Below are 21,855 nucleotides of genomic sequence, written 5' to 3' on the forward strand. Positions count from 1 at the left end.
CACTGACCATTTCTAATGGTTGTTCATTAAGGGAGAAAATATAATTGCATCCCTTATAAGCTTGAAGAAAGTTGTAAATCTTGGATATGCTGTACAATGTAAATCAATTTTCATTGGTTTGTGCAGGAAAATATAATGGAGCAAAATTAGGAGATCTGGGCATTAGAATACTGAGACTTAGGACTGTGAAATAAGTAATTGGCAAGTGTTCAATTTGCACACTTGCTGCCTATAATGAGCTCTATTTAGCTTTGCGACTGCTCCATCTTTGTGCAAGAGGTGGAAAAAGTGGTGGGGAGGCTGCATGACTTCTTCTGGCTGATCATAGGTAGAATTGCTGGTATGTTCCAAGCAGGCTAATGGCCTGCTCCTTTGGCAGCAAAGGTGTTTGGGCAGGGAGAATGGAGAAACAATGTAGAAGTACCATATGTAATGTTTTCATTGATCTTGAGCAAACGCTGTCATCCAATGCATGTTCCCTGCCCGGTTGATTCTTCTTTTTTATCAAAAGATTAGTGAGGTTATTGCCCTCAGTAGTTTGGTACTTCATGGTACTTCACAGAATCCCTACAGTGCAGGAGGCTATTTGGCTCATCGATCCTGTATCAATAACAATCCCACTCAGGGCCTACTCCTGTAACCCCAGATATTTACCCCGCTAATCTCCCTGACACTAAGGGGCAACAACCAAACTAACCCGCTCATCTTTGGAATGTGGGTGGAAACTGGGACACCCAGAGGAAACCCACACAGATAAGGGGAGTACATGCAAACTCCACAAAGATGGTCACCCGAGGCCAGATTTGAAACTGGTCTCTGGTGCTGTACGGCAGTAGTGCTAACAACTATGCCACTGTGCCGCCCAACTTATTTGATACAAGCATGCGCTTGCATACTGCCTGAGGTGACAGATCTCTCCTGATCTGTAAGGATCCAAGTAGCATGAAAACTTGCTGCTATCCCTGATTTTTGTTAGAAAATCTGCCCCTAATCCAGATATTGTTTGCAACATGTCATAGTTCAGCACATGATTCAACTTTCTAACAGCTTGTCTTGTGAAATAGAGGCACCATGGGCAGGGCCTTCTTAAGTGAGCTTTATAAATATAGCTCTATTTCAATAATTTTCCATTCTGAGTCATGCACTGTGACTGGAGTGTTATCTAATATTGAATGTTGAATGAACTCAATGTTGAAAACACTTTTATAAAAAGGAGAATGACAAAACAATGTCATACAAAGAATTTATTCCATGGAAAGACTGAAAGTGAAGATTTTCATAGAAATTTTCCCAGACCAAAAAAAGGGGCGAGCAAAGGGGAAATTTTCCAAGTTTAAGCCACACTATTGGAAGAACAATTTGTGGTAACTTCACGACAATATTGCACACTAACATACTCCAGAAATAAAGCCACTTACTTATCAAGTAGATGATACCTTCATTGACCAACAACAATATACATACAGGAGGTGTATTTTTTTTTCAGCTTTAATTTTCACTATTTGGAGCCTCTTTTTGAGATTGCTCCTCCATGTCTTTGCAGGGAATAACCTTTGTGCTGTTTCTCCAATTATACTACTTTGAATGTGAGAGGAAAAACAGTACTTGATGAACAAGGAACAATTTGAAATTTGTCTAAGAAAGTTATTTTCTATCCTTAGCCTGTCTTGTCAGCCGATAGCAAATTTTGTTAACAATGTGATGGAAATAGGCTTGATTGATCTGTCTTCCATGCAGCCTTCAAAAAAGCTTATAAAACAGTGATGTAGAGTGGCCATCATTTCAGATTCATCATTGTAAAACAGCTGCAGCCACGCCCAGATTAAATGCTAACAGTGTTCCAGTCAAAGAGATACCTGATGCCCCTCCACACTCCTCTGCATTTTCCTGTGGAGAGAATATAATTACAACATTAATTTAGTATTCTTTATCTATTAACATTTTCTTCACACACTCCTGAAGATACTAATTTGTGCTGAGATACAGTTCTGTGGATAATGTCAGCAGCTCAGCCAAATAGCTGTCCTGCATTAATCAGCCAAGACAATGGGTACTGGCAGCCTATTCAGCCATGGAAGGTGATTAGAGCCAAACTAGATGCTAAACCAAGATAATCTCTTCCACACAAATGGGGAAAGAAAACTGACAGGTAAGGAGTCATGGCTGATGTAGTTCCTAGCAGTTAGTTCAGAGGGTATGGAATTAGTCATTTGTCTTTCTGTCCCCCTGTCAATAATCCTAAGACATGGTCAATACATCTTTGGAAAGAACAGACAAAACTTGTGCTTGTCAGTGACACTGTTGAAGTGGCGCCATCCAAATTACCCCTCTTCTTATGGAGATGCAACTTATCACTGTGCTTGATTTCTTAGATAAGAATTAAAGTACAATGTGCCAGGAAATTGAAAGATTTGACAGAAAGCGGTGTTTTACCGTTGCACTGTGTTTTATTCACCAACATATTACTCCTCCAGATATCCTCCAATGGTATGCTTCGAAATTAAAATCCACGTAAGATTTATAAAGTGTTATCATGCAATACTTTGAATGATGGTGAAACTGCTATAATAAAAACCAGCACCAAAGAGATACCTGTCAGACTGTAATACTATTTCACTTCATTGCACCCCACGCATATAGATCGACTGTTTGTGGTGCAAATTTGTCCTGAATTACGTCTTACCTCTGGATGGAATGCATGACAAGTATTGGGTCGACGCCTTAACTTTTGTGATCGCATACGGTCGCACTTAACTGATGCATTATTTACACTGGTGTTAAGAAACAATAGTAAAATTATTAGAAATTATTAATTTTTGTAGAAATATTTGTCAACACTTAATAGCATTGTGTAGCAGTAGTTGCTAATACCAATGACATTAAGGGACAGGAGGAAAGTGCGGGAAGATGGTGTTGGGGTAGAGGATCAACCATGATTTAATTAAATGGTGAAGAAGACTTGAGGGGATTAATGATCTACTCCTGTTCCTATGAGCCCTCCACTAGGTTTGCCAAGGTAAATATTGGATTCTACTGAATTGTATGACATGGGGCTAACTTTTAGCTGTTGCAAAGTTGCGACATCTGCTGCAGGAAGTTACTATTCTGATACAATTATGTTATACTATGACTGGGAAGAGATAGAGGCATGCTTGAGTTGAGAGCGGGCCGATATGTCATTTCATTCCTTAGCAGTAGCAGACATATCACCATGGCCAGACTCTGACAAAACAGTTATTGCTAGGGACAACGATCAGGATTTTCTGCACCCATTTGCATTGGGCAGGTTTGGCAAGAAGAGGGGGGAATATGAAAAGTCCAAAGTTGCGTTTTATAACATAGGAACCGATCACCCCTTCCCTTGTCAGTTGAGGATAGCATTTCCCACTGTTAAAAATTGGGAATCTGATTGTAATAAATTAACATGTCATTGTCAGGCCCATCTGCTGGAATTACTCCCTCACCTTAAATAATGCATCCATGGCAGTATGGGGTCAGAATGGCAGGATGGACAACTAGTCTCAGAAGGCATGCACCTAGTGAACAGTACTTTCTGAGGGGAGCTTGGAGGTAAGTGCAGTGTTCAGGGAGGAGAGAGATATGCAAGGATAATGCCAGGAGATGCCAGTTTGAAACCAGTGGATGCTGGGGACTTGAACATAAACTTATTTAATCCATAAACAGCTGATCTTTAAACTTGTTTGACATTTGCCACTCATGCAGTCCTCATCAAATTGACTTCTAGTAGAGCAATCTCTTCAAAACATCTTTTGATGATCTCTCTCCTTTCAGGAGAGGGGCTAATGAAGAGAATGTCTTCAGAGTCAATCTATTGTGTGGCTCTCTAAGCTAAAAGTATGTGCTAATTGCTTAAACAAAGCTGGTGGCATGGTGGCACAGTGGTTAGCACTGCTGTCTCACAGCACCAGTGACCCAGGTTCAACTCCAGCCTTGGGTGACTGTCTGTGTGGAGTTTGCACATTCTCCCCGTGTCTGCGTGGTTTCCTTCTGGTGCTCTGGTTTCCTCTCACAGTGCAAAGATATGCAGTTTAGGAGCATTGGGCATGTTAAATTGCCCCTTAGTATCAGGGGGATTAGCAGAGTAAATATGTGGGGTTACGGGGATAGGGAAGGTAATTGGTGCAGGCTGAATGGCCTCCTTTGGTACTGCAGGATTCTATGGTGCTATGAAACTCAATAGGAGATACATGAACTCTTTTTTGTTTAAATTAATAAGTGTGGAGATGGCAGTTATGAAATATTTTTGCTTTCTTATTTATGGAGGAACAAGACCAAAATAATAATTTGATTTGCCACAGGTGGCCAAAAGACTCCATCCTCTACCTCAGCTGTTGGTCAATGCATGTTTTATGTGGTGCTGATGCAATATATGTTATGTAAAGGATATATTTCACTTCTTCTGGTTCCAGTGTGATTGGTGGGAAGATGCTGCAGTCACAGTATGCCTCAGTTACCAGGAGGAGCAAATTACTACTTTCAATGTTCTGTATCACAAACATCCTGGAAAAGAAAGTACATCACAACTTTGAAGTACATGATCATTAGGGGTGTTTTCAACATTTTTCCAATTAAGTACTTATAAGCTTGTTCTGTTGGTAACTTTCCCCACTTTAACTTCCTGTACAAAACTTAGTCATCACACACATGGTGGGAGGGCAGGTGGGGGGTGGGGTGGGAGTATGAGACCAGCGCACAAGAAAAGCTAAGTACTGAAGGAACGGAGGAAGACTGAGGATAAGAAAGTAACAGTTAAGTATTTAGAGGCAGGTAAAAAGTTAAGGAAAGTCAAACAGATAAGAAACCTGTTTTCAGTGACTGGGCTTGTAGAACATAGAACATAGAACATTACAGCACAGTACAGGCCCTTCGGCCCTCGATGTTGTGCCGACCAGTGGAACCAATCTAATGACCCTCTAACCTAAACTATTCCAATGTTATCCATATGCCTATCCACTGACCATTTGAACGCCCTTAAAGTTGGTGAGTCCACAACTGCTGCAGGCAGGGCATTCCACGACCTTACTACCCTCTGAGTAAAGAACCTACCTCTGACATCTGTCCTATAATTACCACCCCTTAATTTAAAGCTATGTCCCCTTGTGTTAGCCATCACCGTCCGAGGTAAAAGGCTCTCACTGTCCACCCTATCCAATCCTTTGATCATCTTGTATTCCTCAATCAGGTCACCTCATAACCTTCTTCTCTCCAATGAAAATAACCTCAAGTCCCTCAGCCTTTCCTCATAAGACCTTCCCACCATACCAGGCAACATCCTGGTAAACCTCCTCTGCACCCTTTCCAATGCCTCCACATCTTCCTTATAATGCGGCAACCAGAACTTTACGCAATACTCCAAGTGCGGCTGCACCAGAGTTTTGTACAGTTGTAACATGATCTCACAGCTCCGAAATTCAATCCATCTACCAATAAAAGCTAACACACCGTACGCCTTCTTAACAACCTTATCAACCTGGGTGCCAACTTTCAGGGAGCTATGCACATGTACCCCGAGATCTCTCTGCTCGTCAACACTACTAAGAGTCCTTCCATTAGCCCTATATTCTGTACTCCTGTTAGTCTTACCAAAGTGAATCACCTCACACTTTTCCGTATTAAACTCCATCTGCCACCTCTCAGCCCAGCTCTGCAGCTAATCCATGTCCCTCTGCAAACTGTAACATCCATCCTCACTGTCGACAACTCCTCCAACTTTGGTGTTGTAGATGGCTTTCATCTTGTTTGCTGACTGTGCTGCTAAAAAAGTACCTAAGAGAAACCAAACAACGTGCCTCAATGACTATCGGCTGGTGACTCTGACATCTGTCATTATGAAGTGCTTCGAAAGGCTAGTCATGGCACGAATCAATCCTAGCCTCCTGGACTGCCTGAATCCACTACAGTTTGCCTTTCACCGCAACAGGTCCACTGCAGACGCCATCTCCCTGGCCCTGCACTCAACCCTGGAACACCTAGATAACAAGGAATCTATGTCAGACTCCTATTTATTGACTATACCTCAGCCTTCAACACAATTGTTCCCATGAAACTCATCTCCAAACTCTGTGGCCTGGGCCTCGGCACCTCCTTCTGTGATTGGATCCTGAACTTCCTAACTCACAGACCACAATCAGTAAGGATAGGCAACAACATCTCCTCTATGATCATCCTCAACACCAGTGCCCCACAAGGCTGTGTTCTCAGCCCTGCAATATACTCCTTATACACATATGACTGTGTGGCCAAATTCCCCTCCAATTCGATTTTCAAGTTTGCTGAGTTGGATCTCAAACAATGATGAGACAGAGTACAGGAATGAGATAGATAATCTGGTGAAATGGTGCGACAACAATAATCTCTCCTTCAATGTCAACAAAATGAAGAAGATTGTCATCGACTTCAGGAAGCATAAAGGAGAACCCACCCACGACTACATCAAAGGAGAATGAAGTAGAAAGAGTTGAGAGCTTCAAGTTTTTAGGTGTCCACATCACGAACAACCTGTCCTGGTCCCCCCAATGCCGAAAGTTACGAAAGTCCACCAACACCTCTACTTTCTCAGAAGGTGAAGGAAATTTGGCATGTCACTTATGATTTTCATCAATTTTTACAGATGCACCATAGAAAGCATTCTTTCTAATTGTTTCACAGCTTGGTATGGCTCCTGCTCTGCCCAAGATTGCAAGGAACTACAAAGGGTCGTGAATGTAGCCCAATCCATCATGCAAACCAGCTTCCCATCCACTGACTTTATCTACACTTCCCGCTGCCTTGGCAAAGCAGCCAGCATAATTAAGGACACCATGCACCCCAGACATTTTCTTCTCCACCTTCTTCCTTTGGGAAAAAGATACAGAAGTCTGAGGTCACCTCCCAACCAACTCAAGAACAGCTTCTTCCCTGCTGCTGTCGGACTTTTGAATGGACCTACCTTCTATTAAGTTGATCTTTCTCTACACCCTAGCTATGATTACATTTTGCACTCTCTTGTTTCCTTCTCTATGAACGGTATGTTTTGTCTGTATAGCGTGCAAGAAACAATACTTTTCACTGTATGTTAATACATGTGACAATAATAAATCAAATCAAAATCAAAGAGCAAAACCATTGAATATATCTGGGCTGTAGGAGTGAAGCATCTGCTCCACACATTGAAGAGTTGGATGATAGTGGAATTGATGGCTATCTTAATAGTATAACAAAATCAAGCTGGGCCAGATTTGGAATGGTATGTTTCATGACAACTATCTTGCATTGCCATGTAGTATCCTTTATATTTTGTTAGACACAATCTGTGCACTCAGGGAATGCAGCCCATTCTATTGAGGTAATTGAGGATTTGACTGTCAGAGCCTGCGAATCAATGTGGATTTCACCTTGGGAAAATGAGGAATCCCGTAAAAGTGGATTGCAGCTACTTTGCTATGCTGCTACAGGTGATGGATTTGTCAGATTTGCTGTAAATGTGCCAATCTCTTGAAAACCTCTTCTTCAATTAGATCTTGGCTAATTTTATTGGAATATTGTAGCGGCCTGAAATTAGTGTGTCATAAAAATTATGGGTTGTGGTTGGCAGCCACACAGCTACAGAAAAGGGCAGCAATTGTAGGTGTGTGTGGCTTCAAGTCCTCATTCGGTAGGAAATGGAACTTCTTTACTACCTCTTTGGAGAAGTGCACTCTTTGAATACAAATCTCCTCACAAAGGTCTTCATGTGACCTGTGTAACCTGTAGTTTCTGTGGAATGGGTAATGGATGGTTTACAATCCTTTTTTAATGCTGTCCAGCTTTCTTTTTCTTCATCCTGTGCTCTTTCTCCATGATAATTGAATACAAGAGTATGCTCATAGGAAATGTCATAGTTCTTTATGAAAAGCATTTATGTGGGAGCTGCTGGGGGTGGAGGTAGGTTGGATGGGGGTTGTGAGCATGTGGGAAGGGGTTCAAATCCCACAGTGTACTCATACAGTCAAAAGCAGGTCCGAGTCAGTGCAGACACATGCTAAATATTGATGTAAAAATTTATTACTGACAACAGAAATTGACTCAATTGATAGCACACTCACCTCTAGTCTGATGCTCCAGTGTGGTGTTGAGAGATTGCTTCACTGTCAGAGGTGCAGTCTTTTAGAAAACACTTTAAACTGAGGATCCATCTACTCTTTCAGGTGGATATATAATATCTCATTGCAATATTTGGAAGGATGCATCATGCCTGGCGTGCTGGCCAATATTTATCCCTCAGTCAGCATTCCAACAAAAAATGTTATCTGGTCATGATCACATTACTGCTTCTGGGAGCTTACTGTGCAAAAATTGGCTGCCATGTTCCTTACACTGCAACAGTGACTGCATTTCAGAAGTATTGCATTGCTCCTGAAGGATATCATAAAAAAAGCAAGCTTTTCTTTCTTTATAGTATATGTAAGTGAGCTTACTTGGTGTTAATTGTACATTAATTATGTTTTACTATACTCAGATGGAGAGAATTAATTGGGGATTGAATTGTATTCCAAAAATTAGAACAGACTTAAACTGGGGTTTCTGGGTTCGTTGGCGCATGACAATAAAATCTTTCTAAATAAAAATTTATAGAAGTAATGATTGGCTCCAGTTCTATCCTTCTCTGTTGGGTGTTTTTGAGTAGAACACTGGGACCTGTTGGACAATATTCAGGTGAAAAACATACAAGGAAATTGGACCTGGGGTGGAAAACCAGTGTCTCTGTCTCATTTTGCTACTAAACAATTACTTGTCCTGATCTCACACTGAAATTATGCTGAAAACAGTGTGCGATATCTCAGATGGTAATTGAAATGGGCCATTTCATGTTGGTAGAGAGTATTTCACGAAGGTCAATTGGGACTGAGATTTCATCGAGCCCTACAGTGCAAAAAGAGGCCCTTCGGCCCATCGAGTCTGTACCGAACATAATCCCACCCAGGCCCTACCCCCATATCATACCCACTAATCTCTCTAACCTACACACCCCTGGACACGAATGGGCAATTTCTTAGCATGGCCAATCAACCTAACCTGCACATCTTTGAACTGTGGGAGGAAACCAGAGTACCCAGAGGAAACCCACGCAGATAACAAAACAAAGAACAACACAGCACAGGAAACAGGCCCTTTGGCCCAACAAGCCCACCCCACCATTTTAACATTATGAGTTCCCTCTTCCACCCGTGACCCTTGTCTACGCTTATGGCAGTCCACATTGGAAACCAGATTGAGACTAATTTAGGGACAATTTATTACACCAATCAGCCTAAGAGCACATCTTTGGGGTGTGGGAGGAAACCGGAGCACCCGGAGAAAACCCATGCAAGCACAGGGAGAATGCACAAACTCCCACAGATACTGGCCCAAATCCATGTGTCTGCACAGCAAACAGTGATAGTCACTGAGCTGTCATGTTGCCCATCAGCTGGTCCAGTTTAAGCATACACAAACGATGTGAAGTACTAGGCTACTCTCCAAACATCCAAGAGCAGCCCTTGCACAACCCACCGCGTATATGCCCCTCGATAGGCAACACGAGGAGGATGTGCAAACTCCACACAGACAGTGACCCGAGCCAGGAATCGAACCCAGGACCCTGGAGCTGTGAAGCAGCAGTGCTAACCACTGTGCTACCGTGCCGAGATGAGGGTGTTTCAATTCGCAGCAGCTCATGTTACATGTGATCTGACAGTAGTTGTAGCTGACAGTTCAAATGGGAGACAATTGCATTTCCTCATGCTCATATACTTCATCTTGATGAAGACAAGACAATCACATTATGCATCATGCTGACTAATTAATTATATTAAATACCATTAAAGAGAGAAGTTTATTTTTTGGCAAATACGTCATTTCATATCTGTAATTGTTAACATTCAGCCGCAGAGCAGCAGGTGCTTGGTTTCTTTCTCTCTGAGGAATTTATTGTTATTAGACATTCCTACAGCTGGTGCATCCAATTTACCACATGAATCAGTCAGGAGGAAAAGCAATGGAATGTTGCTTCTTTTTTAATCCACCTTGTAAATGATTTCTCGACTAGGCTTTGATCAGCTGCCCATTAGGATTTCTGTTTGCAGGATGTGAGTGAAATCTGTTCAGCCACATCCTCCTGTAAACTTTTAGAATCAGATATTATCTTTTACAAGTCAAGGTCCAAGGAGACTATTTCCTTGTAGTGCCAAGCTGCAGATGGTTTACAAAATTCTTGACATTGCAAACATTTTACAGGCCTCTTTCTACTCTGCTTTCATAGGGACTCGTTTTGGTAATAGGACTAAGTGTTCAACATTGGTGCAAGGAGGATAATCTGCTGCAACCTTTACTTCATAGAAGCAGATACTTGCAGCACTGTTATTTCCCAATCTAGCTTTCCTCTGCACCTTGATGGAGATGATATCCACAATTTGGCTATACTAAGGTTGAGCTTAAATTACTAATTAATGTTTCTGTCAGGTTTGAAAGCAAGCAGTTTTAGAACAAAGATATTTTCTAGAAGATGCTCATGAACCTCATAAAATTCATCTTTTGAACAGAATCAACAGTATAAACCAAACCATTAAAGCAGATAAGTGCTTAGCCTTTCAAAAATCTTGGCGGATTCCAGGGTTCGTCCAAAACATGGACCAAACTTACACTGGATAAAGAGAAGACCCTGCTGGATCCTACACTTTTAGCTAATATTAATAATTTGTTTAATCTTGTTGGACGTGTGTTACATGCAGAGGGGGCTGTTCAATCCCCTTAAAGGGTTGATGAACAAGTTTTGGTGGAAGCTGGCTTTCATTGCCAAAAGATGGCTGGTGTACCTGCAAGAATAGTTCATTTGCTTCCAAAAGCCTGAAAAATCCTGCTGAAGTTGATGCGTCTACTTGGGCTAAAAAGAAATCCCCCAGTGGCTACTGTGCAACAGGTATGGCAATAGGTGGCCAACTGTATAAATGCAGTCTCCTCTGTGAATCATCCTTGGAACCAGGTGAGGAAATGTTCTTTCAATTAAGGAAAAGTGCCAAGGTAGGAAAATCAATTCATCCCTACACAAAGCAAGAGAATAGATCAAGCAGTATAAGATCTGTTGGTCATTCTGTAATACAGCACTGATAGTATCTTAAATTACTAACTTAAATACTGAACCTTCACCTTCACCTCCAGCTCACTAAATATACAGGTTTACCTTTCATAAATCTTGTGCATTCCCTCATCATTTCACTAAATGACTTGTAAATATGGATCTACTTTAGAAACCTTCTTGTAATCCCTTGTTATCATTTGATTTCACAGGTGGTTTGAACAGCTTACATTTTATGGGAGCTGACTCTCACTGTTCTATATCTGCCTGTATGAGAGCAAAACCGGAGGATATATCAATGATAATGGATGAGTACTTTCTCAATCTCTCCATAGACGAACAAAGTGAATTCGTGGTGAAATGAACTTTGAAATGAATTGTAAAATGGCTTAGTTGTTTTATTTCACAGCACATAACATGGAACAATATGGTCATCTTCACTTTGATCAGTACAACTTCACTTTTTGTGAAATGATACAAAATAAAGAACATGTTATGTTTCTCCACATCAGCAGGTCATCCCATTTGACATCAACAAGATGTCTTCTAAGTAACTCTCCACAGTTCTAATTCGTTGGTTCAGCAAAGCTTCTTGCAACATTTCCCTGAAGTAAACCTGACTTGCCACTCAGTCTGTTTCCAAGAGTTGGATTGCAGTATCACTTAATCAAATTGACTATCCCTATCCATGAGTGGAATTCATCAAATCAACTCAGCAATGATCCCTGCAGAGTTCGCATTTCACTAATGAGTGCAAGTGATCACTTGAATACCAGTTTGAATGTCCAATCTGTATTATAATGGACACCTCCTGTCCCTTTTATCCTGTGAATGCAACTGAAGAGCCAAGATTTTCTTGTGAGCAGGATTTAAAAAAAATTGATTTTGATTTGATTTATTATTGTCACATGTATTAGTATACAGTGGAAAGTATTGCTTCTTGCATGCTGTACAGACAAAGCATATCATTCATACAGAGGGAAAATGCAGAATGTGGTGTTACAGTCATAGCTAGGGTGTAGAGAAAGATCAACTCAATGCAAGATAGGTCCATTAGAAGCTGTTCTCGAGTCGGTTGGTACGTGACCTCAGACTTTTGTATCTTTTTCCCAACGGAATAAGATGGAAGAAAGAATGTCCGGTGCATGGGGTCCTTAATTATGCTGGCTGCTTTGCCGAGGTAGTGGGAAGTATAGACAGACTCAATGGAAAGGAGGCTGGTTTGTGCCAAAGTTTCATTGTAACAAAATTCATGAAGCATAACAGGCTCCTAGAACTCTCTGCAAACCCTCTCACATCGCTTCATATTTTCCTTGCCATAGTGCAAGGGTCTCCAAACTACGGCTCGTAGGCCACATCCAGCCCGAGTGGGCTGCATCCAGATTGGAGTTTGGAGACCACTGCTATAGTGTGCTGAATCATCAAACTCGTTTTCTTTAGAAATACATATTCCCTTCTTTGTGTAGGGATTTGCCAAACAAGGAAGCTGATGATAGAAAGCAATTGTGACGATGTACAGAATCATAGAATGATTGAAACACAGTGGAGGAGGCCGTTCTACCCATTGACTGGCTATCTGCAAGAGCAATTTAGCTAGTCTCACCCTCATTCCCATTTCATGTACCCCTGCAATGTATTTTCCCTTTACGTGTTTAGCCAATTCACCTTTGAAAGCCTCAAATGAATTTGCATCCACCACCCATTCAGGCAGTGCATGCCAGATCCTAAATACTCGTTGCATAGAATTTCTTGGGGGTAGTGTAGTGGCACACTGGTTAGCACTGCTGCCTCACAGCGCCAGGGGCCTGAGTTCACTTCTGGCCTTGGGTCACTGTCTGTGTGGAGTTTGCACATTCTCCCTGTGTCTACATGGGTTTCCTCCAAATTCTTCAGTTTCCTCCCAAAATCCAAAGATGTTAGGTTGATTGGCCGTGATAAATTGCTTCTTAGTGTCAGGTGGATTAACAGGGTAAATACATGGGATTACAGGGATAGGGTTTAGGATTATTGTCGGTACAGGCATGATGGGCTGAATGGTCTCCTTCTGCACTGCAGGGATTCTAAGCTTAAAAAGGTTTTCTCATGTCAACTTTGGGATATTTTGCTAATTGCTTAAAATCGGTGTCCTCAGGTTCCAGATGATTTCAGCAGTGGAAATAACTTCTTTCTAACTACCTCTGTTTGGACCCCTCACACTTTTGAACACCTCCAGCAAGAGAACAATCCCAGGTTCTCCAATCTATAAATGAAGTCCCACATCTCTGGAATCATTCTTGCAGTTTTTTTCTGTATTTTCCCTCAACCATTCCATCCTTTTTAAAGTGTGGTGCAATAGAGGATTGAGGGAAGGGCTGTCCCACCAAAGACCAAGGTCCTCCTATTGGTAAGCTGCAGAGGGGCCTAGACATGGTCAAGTAACCAACCCCAAAACAGGTGCAACACTGTTTAAATGTGCAAATTTGGGCCCTATGCTGGTTGTAGGATCTTGATACAAATGGTGGAGTGTTGGGCATTAAGCAGTTTAATCAGCCTACTCATAAAAACTTTAGATGCTTTTAGAATGTTTATATTTGCAGCTCAAAAGGACTAGGAGTCTTCCCCTAGGTCAATAATCTTCAGCCTGTTCCCAGGCTGTTCGAATGTTTCCTTCTAAATAATTTAACTGAATGATAGGAGTATTGCTCAAAAAGCAGACAAGCTGTTGAAACATTAACAAGAATATGGAATTTTAAAGGGAACAACAATTTATACCGTAAGAGAAAAGGGTGCTAATTTGTTGGCAAGTGTGCTGTTATTGGTAGGGGGATGGCTATGGAGAATGTATCAGGGAACAGTTAATTGCCAAGATTTTGTTTAAATCATAGGCCAATTCTGATTGGTCAACATATTGCCATGGAGAATGAGGCAGGGATTAACTGTCCCCCAAACTTTTATTTGGATGGTGTTGCCATGCGATTCCCTCTAGGTCCAGTCTCACCAATACCTTTGTCAGTTTCCATGAGAAATAATCTTCAATGAAATGACCTCTTGTATTAGATGATACTTTTGATGTGTTTGAATCTGCAGCTCCATTAATCGTTTCTGTTAACACCTAAATGCACTCCATCACGTGGTCAAATTCACCTTTGAAAAGGAGTTGTCAAATGAGCTCCCTTTCCTTAATGTGCTAGTTGAGAAATATGCCAATGAGTTCTCTACTACTGTCTACCGCAAGCCTACCTTTGCTGGTTAGTTTATGCATTTGGATCCCTACAGTCCCGTATATATTAAGATTGGCCTTATCAGCAAACTCATAAATAATGTCTGAGCCATTTGCTCACCACACACACATGATGTCAAAATGGGCACATCAAAGCTATTCTGCAGGATAATGGCTACTCCAATCAGATCATTGCTCACTGTATATTGTACAAACTCATGAGCAGGCCTAAGGTCTGGTTCAGAAAGGTGCCCAACCTACCTCAGATTACCTTGCAAGGGTGAGGTGCTTCGATTCGAGCAACGTGTGAAGCTAGCTACTTCACTTTGCTACTATACAGTAGCAACACGAGTAGTATTCACCACTAATAGGATGCTGTTTTTAAGCCAAAAAGCATACCATATAAAAGAGTAATGTGATATATGAATTTCAGTGCTGATGTTACGCAAAGTATGTCGGCTGTATGTTCCAATGAATGGGGGTAACTATCAAATAGCATGTCCCTTTTGCTGTTCATGACAAAGTACTCGATGTACTAAACCAGCCTGTGCTTGCAAAACTCAGAACAAAGACTGTGACTCTTCCTTGCCACTGTGCAAATTTTTTAGCGCAGTGGGTGGGGTAAATCACGCATTGGCCGATTCGTGGAGTTCCCACAGGCATTCGCGCCGTTTATGTCTCCCAGAGCCAGATTTCCGGTGGTGCCTGCGCCGCACCAGAAATCGGCTGGAAGACAGGGTCTGCACTCAAATAGTATTTAGCATACTATTTAAATGCTATTAGTGGGTCCAGAATGGAATTCTCTGGAGCCACTAGTATCTCCCACCCCGCCAGAGTGTTTCACTCCAGTTTTGGGGAACTAGCTGCCCAACCTCGTTAGAGTGAAGGGGGGACACTTGGGGCCACGAGGGGGTCAGGCAGTGGGGGGGGGGGGAATAGTGCCCCCTGGGCATGGAACCTTGGCAATGCTAGTCTGGGCTCCCTGGCAGTGCCCAAGAGGCAAAGCGCCCATGACCAGGGGGCACCTTGGCACAGCCCATTGGGCATGGGGCAGTTCCGGCATATGGGAGGGTGCTGGGGGTGGTCGGAGGAGGCAGGGGGCCCCGTTGCCATTCTGCATTAGGAACAGTCAGGGCAGGAGGGAGGCCAGTGATCAGATGGGCTGGGGGGAGTGGTCTGCACTGTAGGGGGAGGCTGGAGATCAGGGCAATCTGGAAGCGGGGGGGTGTTGGGGCTGGCCCAGGAATGGTTGGAGATGCTGTGATTGGGTCATGGGAGCTCTGGGGGAGCAGCGCTGCGGGGGTCCTGGGCCAACCAGCAACTGAGCTGGCCAGCAAATGGGAGGCTGACAGTTTAGGGCCACTGTGCATGCTGATGGGAATACAGCATGCCCCCTGAAATCTAATGATATTCATGCTGGTGGTCTCTGCATTGCACAGAGTGTGGGAGATTCTAGTCTGAACTCCCACCAGAAAAAACATGAATTACTCCAGTTTTTCCGCAAATTCAACACTTAGAATTTTTTCTGGGAGAATTCTGGTTATAGGGGCCTGGTTTTACCATCAAGTTGTGCCTGTTTTCAAGTGCAAAAACTTGGTAAAGTTGGGCATGAGGCGAGTAATGCAATCCGTGCCTGCCTCCGTGCCTGTTCCCCCTTTACCAAGGCCTGAAAATGGCCGCAATCTGGACCATGCTCAAAACGAGTGCGATGGCCATTTAAATGCATTAATGGGCTGCATACCCAACATTGCCGGCATTTTCCCCTTTACCACCATATTCCCCCATCCAGAATCGGTGTGAAACAGACATGCTCCACCAAAGTCTGATTTGGGTGCTCTAGATAGTGAGGAGGTAAGTGCTGAGTGTCTGAAGGCTCTTTACTTCGGTTGGGGGAGGGTTCGCTGTCAGTCTTCCTGAGATGAGTGGGAGGATAGGGGGGGTCCACTGCCACTCTGCCTGAGATCAGTGGGGGGGGGGGGGGGGGCGGTGGGAGGAAGGAGCGGAGGGGCCTGCAATCGTTCTGGGTGGTGGAGTTGGTGGGGGGATAAGGGGATCAGTAATGTTGGAGGGTGAGGCAATGCCTGTGGGGGCCAGGGAGAGGCATTATCCGGCCCGGGAGGGATGTGGCAGGGGAGCAGCATTCTATCTTTTTTTCTGCACATGCGCAATTGGAAGCACCGATCGGAGCTGCAGGATTTCGAGTGCATTAAGCCCCATCCACAGGCTTCTGCAGAATGATTTGGAATTGCTGATTTATTTTTAGGCAGAGTGTGTATGGGGTTGCCTGAGAACAGGTCTAAACGTGGGATCTGAAACACTCCCAATTTCAAATCTACCCAGCACTTCAAAATGGTATAATAGCAGCCATGGTGTCCAACACTACTGTGATTCCTTGATTAGACAACACTTGGTAAACAATCCAGATGGTGCTAAGAATTACACTGACAATTTAAGATTATCAGTCAGATGCAATGTGTGCCTTACACATGCTCGAAGCCACATATATTCACACATTGGACCCTGTCCTTTGCAGACAGAAAGAACATGTCCACACACTGCACCATTTTCAACAAAACAAAAACTTTGTGGACAACCTGGTTCATTTCCCTTGGCAGTGCTTTGACCAATCCAAGTCAATTTGCCTGATTTGAATTGGATTAAAAGCTTATCAGTTAACTACTCCTGGGAGCATTCTCAATGGTAATGCATCTACTAATCTGAGTCCACTTGCCCACCAGTCAGCACCTTCATCTCATGCAGTATAAACTGTTGTTCCCTCTGAGTTTTGCAAATCTTTCCTGATGGGTGCAAGAGGAAAAGCTTCAACAACATATCTCTTTTTCCAACAATACTCAAGTTATGTATTACCAAGCAACTATTTAAATGATGTGAGTTCAGCACTTCCTCTGCAGAGGAATGTTTCCATGACTGAGAGTAAGTACAACATGAACCAAGGATAGGGCCACAGGAAGTGAAAATCAGAATTATAAGAACCAGAAACATTGTAAAATTACTGAGAACAGCATCAGGGTCTAATTAAAGGAACTGGAAGATGTTGAAATAAGAAAAGAGGAAATGGCATCAATTGAAGTAAGGGGCAGAGTGCAGAGGTGCAATCATTTTATTAATTGGTTGCACCCCCTGCTAAATTGCTGCTAGGAATTTTACTTAACTTATTTTGTGACAGCCTGATAACTCATTGACTTCTTATTTAAATAGACTATTTCCCTCTCTCATTTTAAAAATGTTTATGTGGGAAATTTAGGACTGCAAACAGAGTTAATATTGAGTGCTGCAAATCAAGAACAAATTAGAATCAGAGCTGTTTCAATTCTAAACATTAGAAATCTTTCTTAAATGGCAGTGGTGGAAATATGCTGTACTTGTTCATTTCTGAGCAGGCAGGTCAGTATCAGCACAGCCTCTATTCATATGAGAGACAGGCACACAGCTGGACAACACAGCTCTTCCCTATTCTATATTGCTTCAGGACTTTGCTGGCACTGACTCAGTGTTGAGATGGAGCAGATGCCAGCAAGGCAGCTGAGTCTATTGGAAGCTCCACTGTTATGAAACAATTTTTTTTTAACTGAAGGGAATCCCAGTAGAATACAGACAAGGACACTACATTATCTAGACTAAAGTGTTCCCACCCTAACTTACATGCATGATGTGTGTTTTTCCCATCCTTATGCAATTTTGCTGCTTCCAAGTTAAAAAAGTTTTATTCTACTGTTTGTTCTCATCCAGATTTGATTCAATATCTAGAAAGGAACTGGCACTAACTTGGGCAGACCAGTTGGAATTTTATGGCCTCTGATATGGACTGCTGCCTTCATTTACACATTAACACAAACTGTTGTGCAGGCCTTGCTTAGCAGGTTGTGTACCAATCAAAAGAACTTGAGCAGAAATAGCTTCAGTTGCAGGCTGTGTCCTTTCTAATATAATTAATTGCTGCTTAATTAAAAGCAAGCTTGTATCTTTATGGAAAGTATTATGTACCAGTTAAATTAGATTAATAACTGGAGCTAGAAATTTATTTATATTTTTTGCTAGATTCAATACATCAATTATTTCTAGACTTTTGTTTCCATCCAACAGTTAGATCTATGTTTACAGCTGTGGCATCCCATTTGACTCATCTGAGCTTCTGACTTTATTTCTGCTTCAGCACCAAGATCATCTATTCCATCTCCATTACTTCTCTTATGTCTGTCCATACCTCAGCTCATTTACTACTGCAAACCTCATCCATGCCGTTGGCACCTCTAGATTAGACTCCGGGCTGGTAACCTACTTTATACTTTCTGTTAATGTGGGTTCATTCAAAACTTGTCATCTGTATCCAAACTTGCATTGACTTCTCCACCTATCACCCCTGTGCTCGTTGACCTACAATGTCTCTAAAGTCCAGCCACACATCAATTTCAAGATTCTTATCATTGTTACCAAACCCTTTTGTGGTCTTTCCATTCCCTATTTTATAATAACTTCCTCTGAAATCTCTGTTCTCCCCCAACTTTGGCCTCATCCCCATCCCTGATTTTGTTCATTTGACATTTGGTTGCTTCTCCTTAAACCTCTCTGTCTCATTACCTTTCTCTAAGACACTCCCTAAAATCTAACTCTTTAACCAAGCATTTCATCATCTGCTCTGATATCTCTCTATGTAGCTTTGTGGCTACAGTGAAGCATCTTTGGACTGCATTATTATAAATTCAATTTGTTATTGCTTTTATATATATTTATTTGATAACAATGCTACTCTGCTCATGAATACGTACATACAATTTGAGTCTCTTGTCTTTGTAACTGGAAACAGTATTGGCTTCAAATTCCTGCATACCTGGAAACTCTGGAATTCATCTGTACAATGCAAATGAGACTAAATTCTTGAAACAGAGATGGCTCTGGCAGATTAACTGTTGGTTATTTGCTCAGGTCATGCCATGAATGGAGGTCATCAAAATAAATTAGACCTTCTGTCTTAACCACAGCTAACTCAAATTTATAACACAGTAAGGTCAAATTTAAAGATACCTGCCTGCCATAGGTGAACAGCAGGAGCTTGAAAATAGTGTCATCTCACTTACTGTATCTGTTATGTTACCATTATACCTTCCATCTTGGGTAGAGTAGATTTCTGAGGTGGATGCCCATTTCAGTCAGGAGAATATTTGCAACATGCAATTTGCTGGTTGCCTTTAAATGTGGCCCACACCTCAAAATAGTTACAGTCTCAAGTCATAGCACCAGGATCCTCATTGACCCTCAAGTTAAAATTGCCCCAATTATTTTGTCTACAAGAAACAAATACAGATATTTTCCGGTTTAAGAAATTCGGTAACTCTGTTTCCATCACATTGACACCTGCACAGAGATTATACTCTAGGGCAGCATGGTGGCGCAGTGGTTAGCACTGCTGCCTCACAGCACTAGGGGGCCCAGATTCAATTTTGGGCTTGGGTCTCTGCCTGTGTGGAGTTTGCATGTTCTCCCTGTATCTGCTCCCATTTCCCCCCACAGTCCAAAGATGTGCGGGTTAGGTTGATTGGCCATGCTAAATTGTCCCTTAGTGTCGGGGGTTAGCAGGGTAAAATGTGGGGTTATGGTGATAGTGCCTGTCTGGGATTGTGATTGGTGCAGACTCGATGGGCCAAATGGCCTCTTTCTGCACTGTAATGATTCTATTCTAAAAATGCGCTGGATAACAATCAGCAGCTGGAACCCTGGCTCATGTTTCCCCTCCTTAGCCTTGGAGTGACAAGGTCAATGTGGCAATTCCAACTGCCACTCTAGTGAGATCAGCTACATGTGTAGTCTGAGAATTAAATGTGGAACAGACTCTTTCTCTAAAATACTCAGTCACAGAAGCAACAATGATATTCCAAAATTTCAATTCCTTGAGACAATCTCTGTTCAGTGTCTGAAAATCACAATGATGACAGCTGCAGTAAGTTGAAGATAGCAATTTGTGAGCAAGACCATCCATTTCCCAGTATTGTTCACTAATGCCACCTGTGCAGCCTAATATGGGCAGAGATATTTTATTGCTCTTCTTCCACAAAGTCCTGTATTATCATTGATGCCGTCACTGTTCCAGTATTACCCAATATATCATCATTATCTTTCATCTACTCAATCCAGTACTATTGGAGATTCTATCATTGTTTCTCCTCTACACAGTTTAACATTAATCAAGATACTGAGAGGAATTTTATTTGCTCAGATCGTGCCTTCTGAATGGAGGTCCTCACAGATCTCAGTCACCTGCAGGAGAGCTGATGAGAGACACCTTCTGCTTCCTTTTGTAAAAGCCCTCTGCATTATGAGCAAATCAGGCAGTTGAAAATTCACTGGTGAGCCTTTCATGGGATTAGAGTCCCTTGGTTGGCAAGTCCTATTCACTGAGAGTTGCAAGCCAATCAGAGGCTAAAAGCTGTTTTGCTCAGCAGTGCCACTTGTGCGGCAGGGGCTGCTGCAGAAGTACATCCAGGCGCGAGGTAATTGATGACAGGAAGGAGTTTTCAGTGTAGGAGTGTGTGAGAGGTGGGTATATGGGGGTCAGTGACAAGGATAGGGATGGTTTTCAGCATGTAGTTTTATATGTTAACGTATTGTCTCTTTATTCCGCAGGGTCGGTCCACCTTGTTGTCACACGGTGGGTCGTGCGTGGGCTGCTCTTGGAGGTTCCGGGAGTGGCCTAGTACTTCGTGTCGTTGTGCGTGCTTAATCCTGGACCAGCAGGTGGGCACCGCAACAGATCAGTGACTATCACTGCTAGCTGTGCAGATACATGGATTTGGGCCTGTGTCTGTGGGAGCTTGCGCATTCTCCCTGTGGTTGCATGGGTTTCCTCCGGGCGCTCCGGTTTCCTCCCACACCCCAAAGATGTGTTCTTAGGCTGATTGGTGTACCAAATTGACACTATTCTCCCCTGAATCTGGCTACATTAGGGGTTCCACTCACATACACACAGGGCGGGGTAGGTGTGGGAAGATGCGGCGGTGCGGGCATGTTGGGCCGAAGGGCCTGTTTCCCGTGCTGGGATGTTCTTTGTTCTCTTTGTTTATTCCCAATGCTGGGTTCTTTGATTAGGCATCAAGTGCCTTTAAACGAGAGATAGCCAACCGCAGCCACCCTCCACCCCACCCCACCACCACCTTCAGGGGAAATCACATGTAACATCCACAGATTTGCATGTCATGCTCTCCATGTGGCAGCAGGCCAACCTACCACTGGTTCACTAGCAGTGGTGGTATGAAGTGCCCTTTAATTGGGCGTTAATTGTTCACTTATGGACCTCAGTTAGCGGCAAGGCAGGAAAGTTGTCCATGGCTTTACCATCATGGACTTATTAGGGGTGCAGGTCATCACAGAATCCCTACCAGTGCAGAAGGAGGCCATTTGGCCCAATGAGTTTGTACTAGCTTTGACAGAGCATCTTACCCAGCTCTATCTCCATAACCCTGCTAATCCCCTAATTGATACATTTTGGGACATTGATGGGAAATTTATCATCCACCTAACCTGCACATCACTGGACTGAGAGGAAACTGGA

At 42.7% G+C, this 21,855-nt stretch overlaps 1 protein-coding gene across 2 annotated transcripts in view; it reads right to left on the minus strand.

Moving 5' to 3' along the window:
* Positions 1-1,229: 1,229 nt before the first annotated feature.
* LOC145344092 (voltage-dependent calcium channel subunit alpha-2/delta-4-like) overlaps positions 1,230-21,855 on the minus strand; it is a 429,967-nt gene continuing 409,341 nt past the window's right edge. Inside the window, exons 37-39 of one of the 2 annotated variants that reach the window (XM_080190916.1) lie at positions 4,406-4,521; positions 2,684-2,763; positions 1,230-1,887 (exon numbers count right to left, since the gene is read on the minus strand). In XM_080190916.1, the coding sequence (XP_080047042.1) occupies positions 1,792-1,887; positions 2,684-2,763; positions 4,406-4,521 (292 nt within the window). In that variant the 3' untranslated portion in view covers positions 1,230-1,791. The remainder of the gene's footprint in view (positions 1,888-2,683; positions 2,764-4,405; positions 4,522-21,855) is intronic. The other variant, XM_080190917.1, reaches the window with a different exon arrangement.

The sequence above is a fragment of the Carcharhinus amblyrhynchos genome, chromosome 6, assembly GCF_965287045.1.
Source record: "Carcharhinus amblyrhynchos chromosome 6, sCarAmb.v2.hapA, whole genome shotgun sequence".
Classification (NCBI taxonomy): domain Eukaryota; kingdom Metazoa; phylum Chordata; class Chondrichthyes; order Carcharhiniformes; family Carcharhinidae; genus Carcharhinus; species Carcharhinus amblyrhynchos.